Genomic DNA, 18,418 nt, shown 5'->3' on the forward strand with positions numbered 1-18,418 from the left:
AGGGATAGGGCTGGGATAGGGACAGGGATAGGGACACACGGGGGACAGGGATAGGGACAAGGAGAGGGACAGGGACAGGGATAGGGATAGGGATAGGGACAGGGACCCACGGGGGACAGGGACAGGGATAGGGACAGGGACACATGGGGGACAGGGACAGGGACACACAGGGGACAGGGATAGGGATAGGGCTGGGATAGGGACAGGGACAGGGATAGGGATAGGGACACGCGGGGGACAGGGATAGGGCTGGGATAGGGATAGGGCTGGGATAGGGACAGGGACACGGGACAGGAACACGGGACAGAGCTGGGACAGGGGACAAGGACACAGGATTGGGGTCAGGATGGGGACACAGGGACAAAGACACAAAGTGGGGTCAGGATGGGGACACAGCAGGGGGATAGGGAGAAGGACACAGGGACAGGGTCACCAGGGGTACACGGCAGGGAACAGGGACAGGGACACAGAGCAGGACAGAACACGGGGAGCAGGACAGGAATAGGGAGAACACTGGAGCAGGGCTGTGGACAAGGACACCATATGCAGGGTGGGGACAGGGACATTGGGAGCAGAATAGCGACAGGAGCAGAGTGAAATGGGGACACTGAGAGCAAGACGGGGATGGGGATAGCAAGAATAGGATGAGGACAGGGACACAGGGAGCTGGACAGAGACAGAGGCAGGGTGGGGATGTGGAGACCAAAACAGGGCCGGATGGGGACATCGGGAGCAGGACAGGGACAAGGACACAGGGAGCAGGACAGTGATGGGGACAGGAGCAGGATGGAGGCAGTGGAAGCAAGAAGGGGACAACGATGCTGGGATGGGGATGGGGACATAGGAGTGGCAGCAAAATGGGTGACGGGGACACTGGGAGCAAGATGGGGATGGGGAGAGCAGCAGGATGAGGACAGAGACTGGGGCATCAGGAGCAGAAGGGGAATGGGGACACGGGAAGCAGGACTGGGACAGAGACATGGAGAGCAGGACTAGAATGGGGACAGCAGGAGCAGGGCTGGGGACAGGGACAGCAGGAGCAGGGTGGGGACACTGGGTCAGGTGTGGGGATGGAGGCATCTGGAGCAGAATGGGAATGAGGGCATCAGGAACAGGGTGGGGACAGGGACATGGAGCACAGGAGAGGGACAAGATGGGGACAAGGGACACCAAGAGCAGAGTGGAGGTCTGAGACAGGGATAAGGACACTGGGAGCAGGATGGGAACAGGGACATGGGCAGCAGGATGGGGACACCAGGAGCAGGATGGGGATGGGGACATGGAGCACAGGATGGGGACAAGGGACACCAAGAGCAGAGTGGAGGTCTGAGACAGGGATAAGGACACTGGGAGCAGGATGGGAACAGGGACATGGGCATCAAGACAGGCATACCAGGAGCATGATGGGGATGGGGACATCAGGAGCACAGAGGAAACCAAGGACATTGGGAGCAGTGAAGGGACAGAAGGGTGGGATTGGGAAATCAGAAGCAGGACAGGGACACAGGCACTGCAAGCAGGATGAGGTCAAGGACACAGGGAGCAGGACAATGATGGGGACAGTGTAAACAGGATGGACAACGGGGGCAGGATGGGGGCAATGGGATCAAGAAAGGGACAAGGACACTGGGATGGGGGACTGGGACATGGGGAGTAGGAAAATTATGGAGGCACTGGGAGCAGAATGGGTGGTGGGAACAATGGGAGCAAGATGGGAATGGAGAGAGCAGGAGCAGGGTGGGGACAGGAACATTGAGAAGCAGGACAGGGACTGGGGTAGGATGGAGACAGGGACACCAAAGCAGAGTGGGAATCAGGAGCAGGACAAGGACGCAGGGAGCAGTGGACAGTGGGAATGGGGCTGTGGACAGGGACACCAGGACCAGGGCGGAGGCACTGGGGACAAGACAGGCACGAGGACAGTAGAAGCAGGAGTGCAGCCAGGGTCCCCCTGCTCCCCCAGGAGCAGGATGGAGACAGGGACACGGCACAGGGTGGGGGCTCATCCCACGAGGCTGCTCAAGGTGCCAGATCCTGTGGGACCTCCCAAATCCCTGGGGATGGGGACAAATGGAACAACTTGGGGGGGTCAGCACAGGGCCACTCAGTGCTGATAGCCCTGCTGGGGGTGGGGGCACATCCCCTGGGCACGTCCCAAAGCTGAGCCCAACTCGTGTCACAGATGGAGCCCCCGGTTTCCCAGGGTGTGATTCCACGTGCCTCAGTTTACCTGCACCACGCCAGGGCAGGCACACCCCAGGCCCATCCCTTGGGGCATCCTGCACTCGCACAGATCCTTTGTGTGGGGAAATTCCAGCCGCACGCCAGGAGCTGGGGTCAGGGCAGAGCAGTTTCCGCGGAAAATCCCCAGCTCCCGTGCGCGGGGCCAGGTTCGGGGCTGGCGGGTCAGCGTTTTCCAGCTGCTGGGAAAAGCCTGCGTGAGAATCGGTTCTGTCCCACGGCCGCGTCCCGCCGCCCTCTCCCGGGCTGCGGCCGGGGCGGTGCCCGCACTCGCGGGATCCACCGGGCACCGCAGCCTCGGGGCTCTGCTCTCCCAGGGCAGGCGCCACTGGCACCGATGCCAACCCACGGGTGTCCCCAGGGCTCTGTCCGGGCCCTTATCCAGCCCTGGAGAGCCCGAGGCTGGGATGATGGATGTCTTCTTCCTATGAACCCACCCAGAGCAGCACTGAACCCTGGTGTTGGAGAAGATGAAACAGGAAAGCCTTATCAATATGATTGTCTGGCAAAAGATTTTGAGAATATAGAAACTATAAGTGAGATTGAAATGAAAGCAAGCTTTGAGATCCCTCAGTTACTGAACAACTGGAAAACAATGGTGTGGCCAGCTGAAGGTGATCCCCTTTTGATGGAACAACACCCTCTGCTTGCAGACAGGCCCAAGGGTCAGAGCAGACCCTACAGCTTGGCAGAAGGGGCCCAAAGAGGAGTTTTTAGGGTTTAAAATGTAACACAGGATGGTAATATAATGATTCTTATAGGCTGTATGGAAATGCTACAGGATTTGTATCTTGTACCAGATTGGTTAGTGAGAATTACAATATTCAACACAGAAGAAGATTTATTGTATTGGAGCGGGAACGTCGCTCACTTACCCCTTTTACTCTCTCACCCTCTCATCCTCTCTACCCCTCTCTTCTCTCTTTACTGCTCTGAGCTGTGGCTGGCAGCTCCCAGCAGGGCCCTGCACCCAGGCCCTTTGCAATAAACCCCAAGTTCCTGACCTGGCTGCAGAGATCTCTCGTCTCCATCCATCCCGACCATGCTACCCCCGATGCTCCTACACCTCGGACCAGAGCTCCGGAGGCAGAGCCACCCCCAAGCCTCAGGATGGGCAGGGCAGCACCACCAAGCCCCAGACGCTGATCCCACTGCAGCATCCCAGGGTTTGCTCCAGGAGATGCCTGGCCTGGTCTCTGCGGGCCCAGTTTGGTGCTGGGCTGTACTGGGAGGTCACAAGCACCCAGCGTGGCCATGTGTCACAGACATCTTTTATGAAAAATCCTTTCCTTGGGATTTTTTCTCCTGAGAAGCTGAGAGGCCTCAGGAACAAAATGCAAACAATGATTATCTGCTGCTGTGGAATGCAACAGGTGCATCTGTGATTGGTCTCATGTGGTTGTTTCTACTTAGTGGCCAATCACAGTCAGCTGGCTCGGACTCTCTGTTGGAGACACAAGCTTTTGTTATCTTTCTTTCTTTTTCTATTCCTTGCTAGCTTTCTGATGAAATCCTTTCTTCTATTCTTTTAGTATAGTTTTAATGTAATATAGTTCATAAAATAATAAATCAAGCCTTCTGAGACATGGAGTCAGATCCTCATCTCTTCCTTCGTCCTGGGACCCCTGTGAACATGGTCACAGCCATGGGGGTGCCAGGGTTGAATTCTGCTTGCACCAAGGCAGGATTTACCCTCACTTTCCCCCAGGACAGAGGGGAACACACCATCAGTAAAGCCACAGTGCCAGGGCAGATGTGGGAGGTGAGGGGGACCCTCCTGGCACCGCCAGCAGGAAAGGCTGAGCCTGGAGAAGCAGGATTGCATCCCTGGAAAAGCTGAGCCTGCTGATAGGGCTGGAGAAGCAGGATTGCATCCCTGGAAAAGCTGAGCCTGCTGATAAGGCCAGAGCCCTCCTGCTGGCCATCAGGTGGGGCAGCAGCACGGCCTGGGGGTGATGCCGAGGTCGGGCTGACAGGAAATCCTTCTCCTCCCTCCTTTTGATGCTCCTCTGGCCTGAATTATCCCCCACAACATCCAGTTTCCACACAGAGCCAGCACCTGCTGGCATGGCTGGATGTGCTGTCCCATGGATGTTTCCTATCCCGTGCTTATGTCAGCCCAGGGCCTCCCAGTTTCCACCAGCAGCTGGAAGATTTTGGGAGGAGGGAGGAGGTTGTCCTCAGCTTTACCCTCTGCTGCCCCTGCGCTGCTGCCCCAGGGCCATGTCAAGCCCCTCTGAGCACAGGGATGCTCTGGGACAGGTTCCCAGGGGTGTTGCTGGGATGAACGAGGCTGTCAGGGCCAAACTTGGCCAGGGCAGCCCAGGCTGGGGGCAGCCAGGGGACAGGGAGGGCAGGAATGTCCCCAGCAGACATTCATCCCTGTAAATCAGCCCTGGTTTCACAGCAAACACTTGGGACAGAACTGGGGCAGAGTTCAGAGAGAAAGACAGAGCAGGGGAGTGGAGAGGGAGCACCAAAAACCTCTCAGAGGATGAGCAGCTGATGAAATCCCTGAAAACTCAGCAAGATTGAGGGAGAATGGAAAAAAATAAGCCTGGGATGGCTGGTCCATTCTCTGCCAAAGGCAGGAGTGGGATGGCTGGGAGACAGGGAGTCCTTGGGTACAGCGCTGAGGGCAGGGGGAACTGGGGCTGAGGGTGGGAGAAATCCTGACTGTGTGTACTGGAAGCACTGGGAAAGCAGAGCCTCCCCCAGCACTGCCATGTCAGGGCACAATCAGACCAAGTCCAGCCTGGAAGTTTGTACTAAACGTTTAAAAGGGTTCAAAAAAAGGGGTACAGAAAGGTCAAAGCCACATTTCTCCTCCTGGGGAGGCTGGTAAAGCACTGCCCCCCCAGAATCCCCCCTTTATCTCAGCTGCCTGAAATGCTTGACACAGTTGAGGCCCAGTCCTCAGGAATCCACACTGACACTGCTCAGCTCTGTGAGCTGGAGGAGCCCATCCAAAAGGAAAAAACCTCTCTGGAGGCAACAGCAGCTGGAGGCCAACAATACAAAATGGATCAGGGCTCTGGCTCTGGGCTGCTCACAATTGGTCCATGGAGACTCCTACAGCCATGAGGAGCAGCTCCCTGCCTGCCCTGAGCCTCCAGGAGCCAGGGCTGGGCAAGCAGGGATGGGGAGGGACCAGCAGGTGCCAGCCAGGGCTCGGGTCAGCCCCCATGCCAGGGCAGCAGGGTTACATGGGGTAGTTGAGAACGACGTCCTGCTTGGCCAGTTCCAGCAACATGGGGTCATCAAAGAACTTGCTGATGCTCACGTCCTCACTGAGGCCCTGCAGGTAACACAAAGCCAGGGTTATTCCCCACACAGCCCATTGAAGACATCTTGTGTCCCACAGTAAGATAAATTTTCAGGCTCCAAAAAAGGCATGAGGTCTTTCTATGCAGCTTGAAGGCATCTAACACTCCTCAGGAACCTGCAAATGTGGTTTCTGCTGCTGAGCACATCTGCCAGCTCACTGCTTCCCACATGAGAGCCTGATTCCCTCTGCAGCCCCTCAGTCCAGCTAAACCAGCACAGAAACCAGTTCTGCTGCTTCTGCTGGACAAGGAGGCTACAGCAGGGAAGGCTCAGAGGGGCTGGGGAGGGAGCAGGGCTCAGCAGAGGCCACAGGATCCTGTTTTGGACTGGAGTCACTGGTGGGACTGGCAGGCTCTGATGGGCAGCACAGGGGAGGTTCTGGGACACCAAGGGAACACAGAGGGGATGTGGCACAGCCAAGGGACCACACAGCAACAGCACAGCACAGGGGTTTGTCCCAGACACACCTTCCTACGCCTGGTCTTGATCATGAACTCCCTGGCCAGGTGTGGGGCTGGCTGCGGCTCCAGCGGCCGGATGACGATGCTCTTGTCCAAGGGGTCCCCAGGCACGATCTGAAACACAGGGCCAGGGTGTGAGAGTGATGCTGGGGCTGCTTCAACTCCTGGAGACACATCCCTGGGTCCCACAGACACCCCAACACCCCAGCTGGCACACAAACCCATGTCACTGCTGGTGATCATGACTGTGAGAAGTCAATAATACAGTGCTGAGAACTCAAGCCAAGGACATGTCCCTTCCCCAGGGAGCACTGCAAGACCCCATAACATCTAACAGAACAATCCATGCAAGTCCTGGTCAGCACAACCCCCTCCACAAAGCAGGCATGCTTATTGTTTCAGAGCTGAGCCTTGGGCTTTGACACACCAACCTTTAGGCCAGGGCTCAGCCTGCAGCTGCTGCTCTCATGGAGCTGCACCCCAAAGCAATGTGCACCTCACAGGACCTGATCTGCCCCAGACACAGAAGTGGCCAGAGAACAGTATTTTGTCCCAACTTTGTTTCCTACAGGTTTAAAACACCATCTCTGAGAGGCACAAAGTGTGGCACAAATCAAACTTCCTATGGCAGATCAGTGAGTCTGAGCCTCAGTCCAAGACTTCTGCTGCATGAAGCGGACCCAAACAGGTTCCCTCCTCCCAAGGGGGATGTCCTCTCCCCAGGCACTGCAGGACCCTGACACTCAGCCAGCAGCAGCTTCCAGGGCTCCCTCACGAGGACTGGGAGTGATGGGACTTGGAACAAAGCCCTGGCAGACATGGAACAGCTGGTGCACAAAGCCTCCCCAAGATCCTCCCAGGATGCTCTCCAGAGCTTTCCTGCTCTGTTGGTGCCTGATCCTACATGTCCTTCTTCCCCACCTCCCCAGGGCATGGACTCACCTGCCAGTGGTGGAAGACAGAGAGAGAGAAGGCTTGTCCCTGCGTGTGGGTCCTCAAGTCTGTCTCAAAGCCAAAGGAATCAATGGCTGGGATGAAGGCTTTGATGGTGTAGAGGGGAGAGCCTGGGATTGGAGCATCCTGGGTCACGTGGCCTCTGCAAATGTGTCAAAGGATCAGCATTCCTATGTGTCACAGTCATGGAAGGGACCTCAAACCCCACACAGTTCCACCCCTCTATCACAGGCAGGGACTCCTTCCACTATCCCAGGTGGAATCCAACCCGGCCTTGGACAGTTCCAGGGATCCAGGGGCAGCCACAGCTGCTCTGAGCAACCTGTGCCAGGGCCTGCCCAGCCTCCCAGCCAAGAACTTCTTCCCAGTATCCCATCTAACTCTGTTCTTTGGCACTGGGAAGCCATTCCTCCTTGTCCTGGTGTGGCAGCAGAGAAAAACAGACAAGTTCCCCAGGCATCATTCTGGGAAAAGCTTGAGAAGATCAGAGAAAAGAATCAGAAACAATTCTTAACTTGCTGCACCTGGTATTGTGAACATGTGGAATGTGTTATGGAGATTTGTTAACCAAAGGGGGGGTTTCTTAATTAGCCAATGGTGATGGTGTTTTAAGTAAAGGACCAATTAATATTTCTAAACCTGGCTATAAGAAACCCATTGCATTTTTATACCCAGGTTCACCTGTAGTGAACTAGGGTATAAAAAAGCAATTAGTTTCTTAATAAAAAAAATTATCACCCTTCTGTAATACACAGTCTGTGTCAATCATTACCCAGCTGGGGACTCACTGTGCTGACACCCTGGCACTCCAGGCCCTTTTCCAGCTCTCTTGGAGCCCCTTTGGGCATTAAAAGGGGCTCTAAGGTTTCCCTGCAGCCTTTTCTTCTCCAGGTTGAACCACCCCAGATCTCCCAACCTGTTTTTAGTTGCTCCAGCCCCCTGAGCATCTTGTTTGGAGCCACTGAAGGAGGTCCAATGCTTCCTGAACTGGGGCCCCAGGGCTGAGCACAGTGCTGTGCACATTCTGCTCTCTGACACTCAGCAAGAACCAGGCACAACCCAAAGGCTGCGTGTGATCCTCAACATCCCTCCCCACACTGCTCAGGGCCAGGATCAGTCAGGAAGCTTCCAACTGTCACTTCACAGAGATTTCACCCTCTGCACCAGTGGCAGGAATTCTCCAACAGCCCAGATCCCAACAGCTTCACGCTCTGCAGACTTCACCCTCTGCACCAGTGGCAGGAATTCTCCAACAGCCCAGATCCCAGCTCTGCTGCTCTGCAAGCCCCCAGTGCTGGCAGCAGGAGCAGCTCACCTGCGCCGGGCCAGCACCGTGTACACAGCAGACACACAGTCAGCAGGGGCCTGCACCTCCACAAAGTAGTAGGGCTCCATCAGACGAGGGGTGGCCTGTGAGGGGACAAGCACACGAGCCACTGAGTCTCTCACAGCTCAACAGCACAGTCAAACCCAGTGCCTGAAGAGGTTACAGGGTTCCCGCTGCCCCATGGCTGCCCAAACCAAGAGCACAAACACTGCAAGGACCTTTTCTCCCTCTGGGCATGAGTCACATGCCTCCCTCTCTCCCATGCCCACCCTTCCCAGCAAGCCCAGCAGGAGCAGGAAGGGGAGAGCGAGCAGATGCACACCAGGCCTGCAGGACTCGTGTGCCAGCCCACAAGGGCTCTGCAGACATTGATGGGTGAATGAGTCAGAGTGCACCCAGAGCCCCAGGCAGGGCTGTGGGGATCAGCCCAGCTCAGGCAGGCCCTCACCATGAGGAAGGCAGAGTACACCACCCTGCGGGCCGTGGGGATGATCTGCCCTCCACCCCTGTGCAAGGGCTCCTGAGCAATCACTGCGTCCAGGATCTTGAACTTCACGTTGCGGATCACTGCAGAGGGAGAAATGACAGCCAGTGACCTCAGGGGACATCCTCTGCCAGCACCAACCACATCCCCAGATGCCCAAACACCCAGCAATTCTCCTAAATTTAATTCCAGCATCACCACATCATAACCCTGCATATCACAGAGTCATGGAGAGATTCGGGTTGGAAGGAGCCTTAAAGCTGATCCAGCCCAGCTCCTTGCCATGGGCAGGGACACCTTCCACCAAAGCCTGCTCAGCCTGGAACACCTGAATGCTTAGAGATGGAAGAATTTAACCAATCTCTCATTGTCTCAATTTCCACACAGGTCCCACTTACATTCATCACAGAGGGGCCCTTCCCTGGTCCCCCACTGGAAGCCCTGCACGATGCTGTCCTTCACTGAACCCAGCAGAGACTTATCCACCTAGAGACAGACAGACAGACAGACAGACAGACAGCTTCAGAGACCACACCTCATCCCAGCCAGTAACACAGTCAGTTTCCAAACCACCAGCAGTGTTCCCCTGTGCCCCCATGTCCACCCCTCCCTCTCACCGCCCAAGAGCATCAGCACTATGTAATTTCTGGAGCACTAGGAATTAAGAGCCCAAATTTTGGGGATTCTGAAAGGCAAGGCAAAAAAAAAAAAAAAAGGTTTTTTTTTGCCTTTTAGCTCAAACAGCAACACCTGAAAAATAACAAGTGACCTGGTAGGATCACTGTGGGGAAAGTGCAGCAGATCTGAGCTGTGGCAAGCAATGAGCAGCCCAAAAGCACCAGGGCCTTGCTGAGAGTTCTGGGAGCAGTGAGCACCTCCTGGCACCACAGGACAAAGGTCTCACTGAAGAATGGCCCCCACTCCTCACCTCTGAGGGCAGTGTGTCATCCACCAGGATGTTTGGGCCAGTGGCATCAGGCCCAAAGGCCCAGATGGAACGGGCAGCCAGCAAATCCCAGTCGTACTTGGTCTGGAAGAATTCACCCAGCTTCTTTCTGATAGAGAGAAAGGGAAGAAGCTCTAGGAAAACAAGAATCTGACCTGAACTCATCATGTATTTACAACCCTGTTCCCTTCAGGCACAAAACAGTCTCAGCCAGAGATGCTCACAGACTGGCTGGCAGGAAAACCAAAGCAGGATCCCTGCCTAGAGGCTGCTGCCTGATCCTGTGCACCCTGCAGGTTCCAGCATTCCCAATTTCCCCAGTTATTTACTTCCAGCTGCATTCCTGCCCTCCCACATCGCTCATACCTGTTCCATGTTATCTGCACCACTTCATTCTCAATGTCCTCTGCCAGTCCCTTCTCCAGGGGCTCAGCAATCATTGTGATCTTGTTCCTGAGGAGAGACAGTCACCATCAGCCACAGTGATGGAAATGGGGATAACTGGGAAGACTGCAGGGACTGGCAGCCCTGGAGGGGCCGGGATGTGTCCAGAGAAGAGAACAGAGCACCAGGAGCAGCTGAGGAGCTGGGGGAATCAGCCTGGATGGAGAAAAGGAGGCTCAGGGGGCACCTTCTGGCTCCCCACAACTCCCTGTGACAGGAGGGGGCAGCCAGGGGTGGGGGTCAGACTCTGCTTCCAGGGAACAAAGGACAGGGTGAGAGGAAGAAGCCTCAAGCTGAGCCAGAGGAGGTTTAGGGGAGATAGTAGGGAAAATTTCTACACAGAAAAGGTTGTAAAGGCCTGGCACAGCTGCTCACGGCAGTGATGGGGTCATCATCCCTGGAACTGCAAAAAACACATGGATGTGGCACTTGTAGATATGGTTTAGTGGTGAACATGATGGTGATGCTGGGTTGACAGCTGGACCTCATTTAGGGTCTTTTCCAATCTCAATAACTCCACAATTCTGTGATTCTCTGACTGCACCCAGCTTGGATGCAGCTGGGTTGATGAAGCCACCTGCACCCTCTGTGTCCCTGTGAACACAGCCCAAGTGCTCCCCAAAGGCTGCCCAGCCCCAGCAGGGGACAGCTGAGGGACAGAGTGGCTCCAGCCCTCCTGTCCCACATCCAGGGCTGCAGGAGGGAGCCCATGGGCTGGGGAAGTGCCTCTGGGAGCTGCATCTGACACACCAAATGCTACCTCAGAGAACCTCCCAATGCCTGAAACCTGCCCCCAGCACAGCTGCCCAGAAGGTCAAAGCCTGACCTAAGATTGGGAACAACCTGGTCTGGTGGAAGCTGTCCCTGTCCACAGGAGGGCTTGGAACTGGATGGTTTCTAAGGTTGCTTCCAAGCCAAACCATCCTGTGATTCTGTGAAGATTGGAACCTCCCTGTTCCCCGAAATAAGGCTGCCAAACATGGTGAAATTGTCTCAGAATAAAGGAAGGCAAGAAGAACCAGAAACCACAGGGGAACACAGAAGAGTCCACTTCAGCAGATCATGATTTCTCTGAAAATTCAGGTATGAACATCCTGTGCACTCAGATCTCCCCCAAGTTCCCTCCCAGGGCTCCCTCTTCCAATCTCATGCACTGTGAGGGGCTGGAGGAGGGAGATGAGAGCAGCTGCAAGGCTCCAGGGCATCACCAGGAGAACAAATCCAAGATTACACATGGATAAGAGAACACACAGCTCTTGCTCATGAAACTCTTGGGGGAATTACTGAAAGCAGCACTTTGGCACCTGCTCCAGGATCTCAGAACTGCTGAGAAGGTGTGACACTTAGGGAAAAAGGAGGATGTGGATTTGGCTTTGTTCCCTCCATTCTCAGAGCTCCTACACAGCACAGAACATCCCTGGGACTCTGGTGTGTCCCTGAGGAGCTCAGTGGGACACTGCTCACTCAGGAATGTGTCACTTGGGGGACAACAGCCAGTGGGAACAGCCCCCCATGAAGGGATGGACCCTCCCTCTGCCCCCTCCCATCCCAGCTCACCCACAGCCCTTACTTCTTGTTGGGTGTCTCAGCAAAGCACTTCAGGGAGGATGTTTCCACCACTGTCTCACAGAATGTCACCACTGGATCAGCCACCTAAAAGAACAAAAGGTTTGTAAGGTTTCCAGCACTTTTTTTGTTTGTAAAAAGACTGCTTGAAACCTCTGAACACCTATAAGGAAAAACCAGTTCAACTGACAGTGTTTTAATCAGGGTCGTGTATGAAGCACTGAGGCTTTCAAATGAGACAGGAAAATTTAAATCCAATTCCAGGTATGAAAAATCCTGCTCAATTTATTTATTTGATGCTAGCCAGGCAATGGCTAGCATCAAATAAACAGATTGAGCTGGCAATGCTCTAAGCACAGGGAAGTCTGGAATAAATAAATTGCTAACCAGGCAATGCTCTAAGACCAGGGAAGTCTGGAATATGGAAAACTTTTCTCCAAGCCAGTGTGCCAGTCTCAGTCCCACTGAGTGTGTGTGACAGTCAGGCTGGAAGAGGCCCTTTTACCCCCTTTTTATTACTTTTACAGGAACAAAATCCATGCTGTATGTTCAGGCAGGTTCTTTTTCTCATACTTCTGAGAGAGAGGACCAAAACCCTGTCTTGAGTTTCCAGTGGGAAAATCCCTCTCTGATTCCCTCACCTTGATGTCAATCTCAGAGTACATCTTCCTCAGGTCGTGCATCACACAGTCCAGGTACAGCTCTCCTGTTCCCAGGATCACATGTTCCCCAGATTCCTCCACCTGGAAGAGAAAAGAGGGATTCAGCTGGCAGCCCCCCTGCTCACAGCTCCTTCCCACTCAAGCCTGAGGAAGAATCAGCCTTAAATAGACTTTGTTAGAGTCAGAACACCCCAAGGAAAGCTCCCAGAGCCTTGTCCGGGAGGAAGTGCTGCTGGGCTCTTCCCTGGCACAGCAGGGTGTGTGTTTTTCTGCTGGATTTACACTTTTCTGCTATTTCTACATAATTTATGAGATCAATTGCAACAGCATGAAAAGAGCCACAACAAACATAACAACCTGCGGTAAAAAACTTGATTATTTTGAAGATCAGCCCAGAGGCTGCCCCCAGCACTGGCTGGAAACAGCCACACACACAGAGAAATCACAGAACAGTTAAGGCTGGAAGGGATCTCTGGAAATCATCTGATCCAGGTGCCCCCAGCAGTACCTTGGTTGTAAGTGAGGGGTAGCTCTTGTTGACTTTGCGGAGACCATCCAACATTTTGGGCAGCTCTGAGGGGTTCACTGGCTCCACAGCTATTTTGATAACAGATGTGGTGTTGAACTTCAAGGGACGAAAGATCTGAGCCTGGAACCAGAAAGGACAAAGAGCTGTAACTGCATCCCTGCATGTCCTCAGGGTAATGCACAGCACGTGAAGCTCTTCTCTTGCCCTCAGTGTGTCACAGACATATTTTATGAAAAATCCTTTTGCTAGGATTTTTTCTCCTGAGAAGCTGAGAGGCTTCAAGAACAAAATGTAAACAATGGTTATCTGCTGCTGTGGATTGCAACAAGTAGATCTTTGATTAGTCTATGTTAGTTGTTTCTAATTAATAACCAATCACAGCCCAGCTGATTCAGACAGAGAGTCTGAGACGAAGCTTTTGTTATCATTCTTTCTTTCTTATTCTATTCTTAGCTAGCTTTCTGAAGAAATCTTTTCTTCTATTCTTTTAGTATAGTTTTAATATAATATATATCATAAAATAATAAATCAAGCTTTCTGAAACACGGAGTCAGATCCTCATCTCTTCCCTCATCCAAAAACCCCTGTGAACACTGTCACAGACCAGAGTTTGTAACTTTATCAGATGATTAAGTAAAATTCTCTATTTTATTTAGCAAATTTCTGTAAAATGGTGTTGACTGGCATCAGTTTTGTTCATATAATTTCCCAGTGAATTTATCCTTTGGAAGTTCAGTGGTTATTTTGCCTGAGATTAGTAATGGCATAGAGCTCTATAATTACTGAGATCATACTGCTCACCATCCTTAACCATTAGCAGAAAATGCTAGCATTCTTACTGAATTTCTCTGGTGCTCCAAAATGTATTGAAAATTAGCATCATTGAAATGATCCTCTCACAAACACTCTGAAGAAGGCTTCAGAAACAAAATGTAAGCAATAATTATCTGCTGCTGTGGAATGCAACAGGTGCATCTGTGATTGGTCTCATGTGGTTGTTTCTAATTAATGGCCAATCACAGTCCAGCTGTCTCAGACTCTGTGGTCAGTCACAAGATTTTATTATCATTCCTTTCAAGCCTTCTGATGAAATCCTTTCTTCTATTCTTTTAGTATAGTTTTAATATAATATATATCATAAAATAATAAATCAGCCTTCTGAAACATGGAGTCAAGATTCTCATCTCTTCCCTCGTCCTGGGACCCCTGTGAACACCAGCACACTCAGTGGCTCTTGTGCCCTGGCACCACACCAGACAGGGATTCTTTAACCCCACTAGAGGAGCTTTTGGGCTGTACCCCCATCACCCTGCCTCCCTGGAAGGCTGAGCAGTGCCAGCCATGCCTGGTACCTCCTCATTGCCCCGAGGCTCTGTCACAGTTGCTGTCTTCACTATGGGCTGGTCCACACCCTCAATCAGCACCCAGTTGCCAGCAGGAACTCTGTTCACCTCAATGTGATACCTGAAAGGCAGGAGAACACCACTGCAGCCTCAGATCTTCCAGCACCTTCCTCCTCCCTCCCTCTGGCAGCTCTCCCTCCCTCCAGTCCCTCACCAGGTGACTCCTCTCCCAGTAAACACATTTCTGTACCTTGCAACTGAGATCCAGAGGCGTCCAACGGTGCAGATCTGGGAATCCTCCTCATCTTCCAGGGTGTAGTTCTCCCCAAGGACCTTCACGGGCTGCCCAGCGTGGATGGTGCCACTGAGCACCCTGCCAAAGGCGTGGAACTGGACACCATCATCAGTGCTGTACATTTTGGTTGTGTGACACATCAAGGGACCCTTCCCATGACAAAGAGAGACAGAAATGAACTTCTTTCAAAACAGAGTAAAGAAACAAACACAGACCTGTCAGGACTGGACTTTGATGTTCCTTGTGGATCTCTTCCAACTCAGAATATTCTATGATTTGTGGATAAAAGGGATGAATGGGCTGGAATTTAGATTGCTAAGTCCTTCAGTTCCTGCCACTGGAAGCCCTACATCTCCTTGCCCTGTATGGAAAGCCCTGGAATGACCATGGTGGACTGTTCTGGAGCTCCTGTAGAGCAGCAAATGGCAGCTGGGACAAAGCCATGAGGAAAAATAACACCTGCTGGCCTGCAAACCTGCTCAGGGCAGAGCACCTGAGCTCCCCAGGATCACAGCTCCCAGTGCCACAAGGTCACTCCACACTGGTGATGTGGTGACAGTCACCACTGTGGAGTTTTATGTGGATAATCACAACTCATTAAAATAAATTCCTCTGCAGACATCAGAGCAAAAGTCACAGGCAAATTTCTCACTCAGCTGCCAGCGTTGGTGGCTCCAGACAACTCCAAATGACAGCTCAGTGCAAGCTGTTGGAGGAGGAAGGGTGTGCAGGGCTGGGAGAGGAAAGGTGCTGACTAACTAACACAGGGTTATTTTTATCAGCACCATGCAGTTTTTTAGAGTTTGGAGAGAGAATTAAACTTCAAAATAAAGGGACAAAAAGACTGCAAAAGGACACAAAACTACCCTGCAGCTCCCACATGCTCTGGAGTCCTGACCTAGTCCTGTTCTTCTCTGAACACAGTGAAACAATTCCCTCTCTCCAGGGCTGCCCTGGCAGGCAGCTGAAGCTCCTTGGAGTGAAGAGATTTGTTCCAGTGTTGGATGAGAGGCTTCAGAGTGCTGCAAGTCAAATCTGTGCAGGGAGGCAGCAGCCCTGGCAGGGCAGGGGGAGCAGAGCCTGCTGGAATTGGTTCTGCACCCTCAGAGCAAGCACAAGAGTTTCCTTACGTCAGGGTCACACTCGCTCATGGCCTCGCCCAGGTCGGAGTCGACGCCGCCGGTGTAGGTGTGCTCAATTTTTGTCTTGGCCCCCACTTTTGGGGAGGGAATGTGCTGCACACACATGTCCACAAAGCCTGAAACAGGAACAGGGTTAAGCAGTGTGGAGGAAAGAAATGGACTCCACAAACACAAGGCAAAGCCACGCTGACTGCAGCACCCACAGCAGCAGGGAGAGGTGAGCAGTGTCTCAGACTGTCCTGTGAGCAACTGGTGCCACAGATTTGGGAAACTGAGCAGGATCTGTGCAAGTTAGCACTCCTGGGCCAAAATATAACCCTCAGCTCCTGGTGTGAGGTACTGGGGATCTAAGGAGGATTGTGGAGGGGAAGACAAAGAGCTTGTACCTGTGAACTCCCCAAAGAACTTCTTGCAGACGAGCCGCAGGAGGGGCCGGATGTTCAGCTTCAACTCCTCTTTGGTCAGGTGGATGCCAAGTTCATCCAGAGTCCTGGGCAGGGTTGTGTCCACATCCCCCACCACCTGCAAGACCACAAGTCCCACTCTCAGGTTCACTGTGGGGGTCCCAGTCAGCATCACACACCAGCCACCACCCACAGGGCTCTGGACCTGCACTGGGTTATGGCTCACACAAGAGCCAGATGGGCCAAATGATAGACTTGTGGAATCATTAAGGCTGGAAAAGCTCTCTAAGACCATTTCCCCAGCACTGTCAAGGCCACCACTAAATCATGTCAGTCCCCAAGTGCCACATTTACATGGCTTTTAAATCCATCCAGGCATGGTGACTCCACCACTGCCCTGGGCAGCTGTGCCAGGACTGGACAACCCCTTTGGGGAAGAAATTTTTCCTAATCTCCAATCTAAACCTCTCCCTGCACAACCTGAAGCCATTTTCTCTCCTCCTGTCCCTGCTCCCTCAGAGCAGAGCCCAACCTCCCCCAGCTACCCCATTCTGTCAGGGAGTTGTAGAAAGCAAGAAGGTTCCCCCTGAGCCTCCTTTTCTCCAGGCTGAGCCCCCTTAACTCCTCATCCAAGTCGTGCTCCAAGTCTTTGCTCCAAGTCCAAGCACTGCCACTTGGCTGCTATCAGAGCACACAAGGAAGAGCAAGGACTGTTCTATACACTGCAAATACAGCACTGCACTTGCAAGAAATAATGATTACTGTGCACTCCTCTGTGCAGATCCCACTGCAGAACAGGACAGGACCAGACCCAGTGCCCAGCCCCAGCTGCTCCTGCCTGGAGCTGTGGGAGGGAGAATGACCCACGACAGACCTGAGCCAAGATCTTGTACAGGGGCTCCAGAATGAACTCCACGAAGCTGGAGTTCAGCCCAGCCCAGTGCCCAGCCCCAGCTGCTCCTGCCTGGGAGGAGATTGACCCATGACAGACCTGAGCCAAGATCTTGTACAGGGGCTCCAGAATGAACTCCACAAAGCTGCGCTGGGAGCTGCTCGTCGGGGCCTTCTTGGTGAACTTGCGCCTGTTGGGAGACCAGAGAGGTGAGGAGCAAACACTGCAGCCTGCCAGCACCCCTGCACAGCCTCTGCTCCTCCCTGCCATCCCCTGGGAAGCTGTCAGGGACACATGGGCCAGGTTTACTCCAAATGAAGGCCAGAGGAGCCTCTCTGCTCCTGCTTGTGGGATTCAGATGTGAATCCACATGGATTCACATAAGCCAGGAGGGCTGACTCAACCCTTCCCAGATACTACTCCACTGTCATAGACACATTTTATGAAAAATCCTTTCCTTGGAATTTTTTCTCCTGAGAAGCTGAGAAGCTTCAAGAACAAAATGTAAACAATGGTTATCTGCTGCTGTGGAATGCAACAGGTGCATCTGTGATTGGTCTCATGTGGTTGTTTCTAATTAATGGCCAATCACAATCAGCTGGCTTGGACTCTCTGTCCGAGACACAACCCTTTGTTATCATTCTTTCCTTTTCTATTCTTAGCTAGCCTTCTGATGAAATCCTTTCTTCTATTCTTTTAGTATAGTTTTAATATAATATATATCATAAAATAATAAATCAAGCCTTCTGAACCATGGAGTCAGATCCTCATCTCTTCCCTCATCCTTGGACCCCTGTGAACATTGTCACACTCCACCACAGGATCATAGGATCAGGAGTGACCTTGGGTCCACATTTTACAGGGAAAGGAGGGAAAAACCCAGGAATAAAGCAACATTAAAACATTTAAACAGGGTTCTTACGTCTTTGGGTTGAAGTAGATGTCGCCCCAAAGCCGCTTTGCAAACTCCTGGTAATTGATGTCTCCTAAAGGAAAAAGCAAATGAAAAAGCCTCTCAGATGTCACTGCTTTTTTCTTAGCTTAGAAATCTTTATATTTTGGCTTTTAAAACAAGCCCGAGGATTCAATTTAATGAACTGATGCTGATGAGTGAATGCCTCGTCCCAATTCTGAGTGAAAGATTAAGAACTGTCCTGGGGAGGGCAGGCAGAGATGAACAGAGAGAGTCCAGTGGGGGTGTCCCCAGCAGCCCAGGGAGACTGCAGCTCACAGACTGACTGCCCAGCTCTCTGCTACCCACAGGGTCAGAGATGAGAGTGCTGCAGGAGCCCAGCCTCATCTGCTGCACTTCCAAACAGAAATGCTGTGACTGCTGCTGCAGTGCCAAGGTGCTGGGATGGCCTCCACCCCTCACCCTGCAGGCTCAGCACCAGCATTTTC

General features: G+C 52.8%; 1 protein-coding gene across 1 annotated transcript in view; it reads right to left on the minus strand.

Annotated features, from left to right (window-relative positions):
* Positions 1-4,999: 4,999 nt before the first annotated feature.
* The window catches only part of EFTUD2 (elongation factor Tu GTP binding domain containing 2), a 24,594-nt gene continuing 11,175 nt past the window's right edge, over positions 5,000-18,418 (minus strand). Inside the window, exons 11-27 of the mRNA XM_014310350.2 lie at positions 17,940-18,003; positions 17,117-17,207; positions 16,108-16,243; positions 15,710-15,837; positions 14,535-14,728; positions 14,294-14,405; positions 12,921-13,061; positions 12,392-12,493; positions 11,755-11,837; positions 10,107-10,193; positions 9,723-9,849; positions 9,193-9,280; positions 8,759-8,877; positions 8,299-8,393; positions 6,972-7,125; positions 6,036-6,143; positions 5,000-5,539 (exon numbers count right to left, since the gene is read on the minus strand). Of these exons, the coding sequence (XP_014165825.1) occupies positions 5,444-5,539; positions 6,036-6,143; positions 6,972-7,125; positions 8,299-8,393; positions 8,759-8,877; positions 9,193-9,280; positions 9,723-9,849; positions 10,107-10,193; positions 11,755-11,837; positions 12,392-12,493; positions 12,921-13,061; positions 14,294-14,405; positions 14,535-14,728; positions 15,710-15,837; positions 16,108-16,243; positions 17,117-17,207; positions 17,940-18,003 (1,925 nt within the window). The 3' untranslated portion in view covers positions 5,000-5,443. The remainder of the gene's footprint in view (positions 5,540-6,035; positions 6,144-6,971; positions 7,126-8,298; positions 8,394-8,758; positions 8,878-9,192; positions 9,281-9,722; positions 9,850-10,106; positions 10,194-11,754; positions 11,838-12,391; positions 12,494-12,920; positions 13,062-14,293; positions 14,406-14,534; positions 14,729-15,709; positions 15,838-16,107; positions 16,244-17,116; positions 17,208-17,939; positions 18,004-18,418) is intronic.

Source organism: Geospiza fortis, unplaced genomic scaffold (assembly GCF_000277835.1).
Source record: "Geospiza fortis unplaced genomic scaffold, GeoFor_1.0 scaffold373, whole genome shotgun sequence".
Lineage (NCBI taxonomy): Eukaryota > Metazoa > Chordata > Aves > Passeriformes > Thraupidae > Geospiza > Geospiza fortis.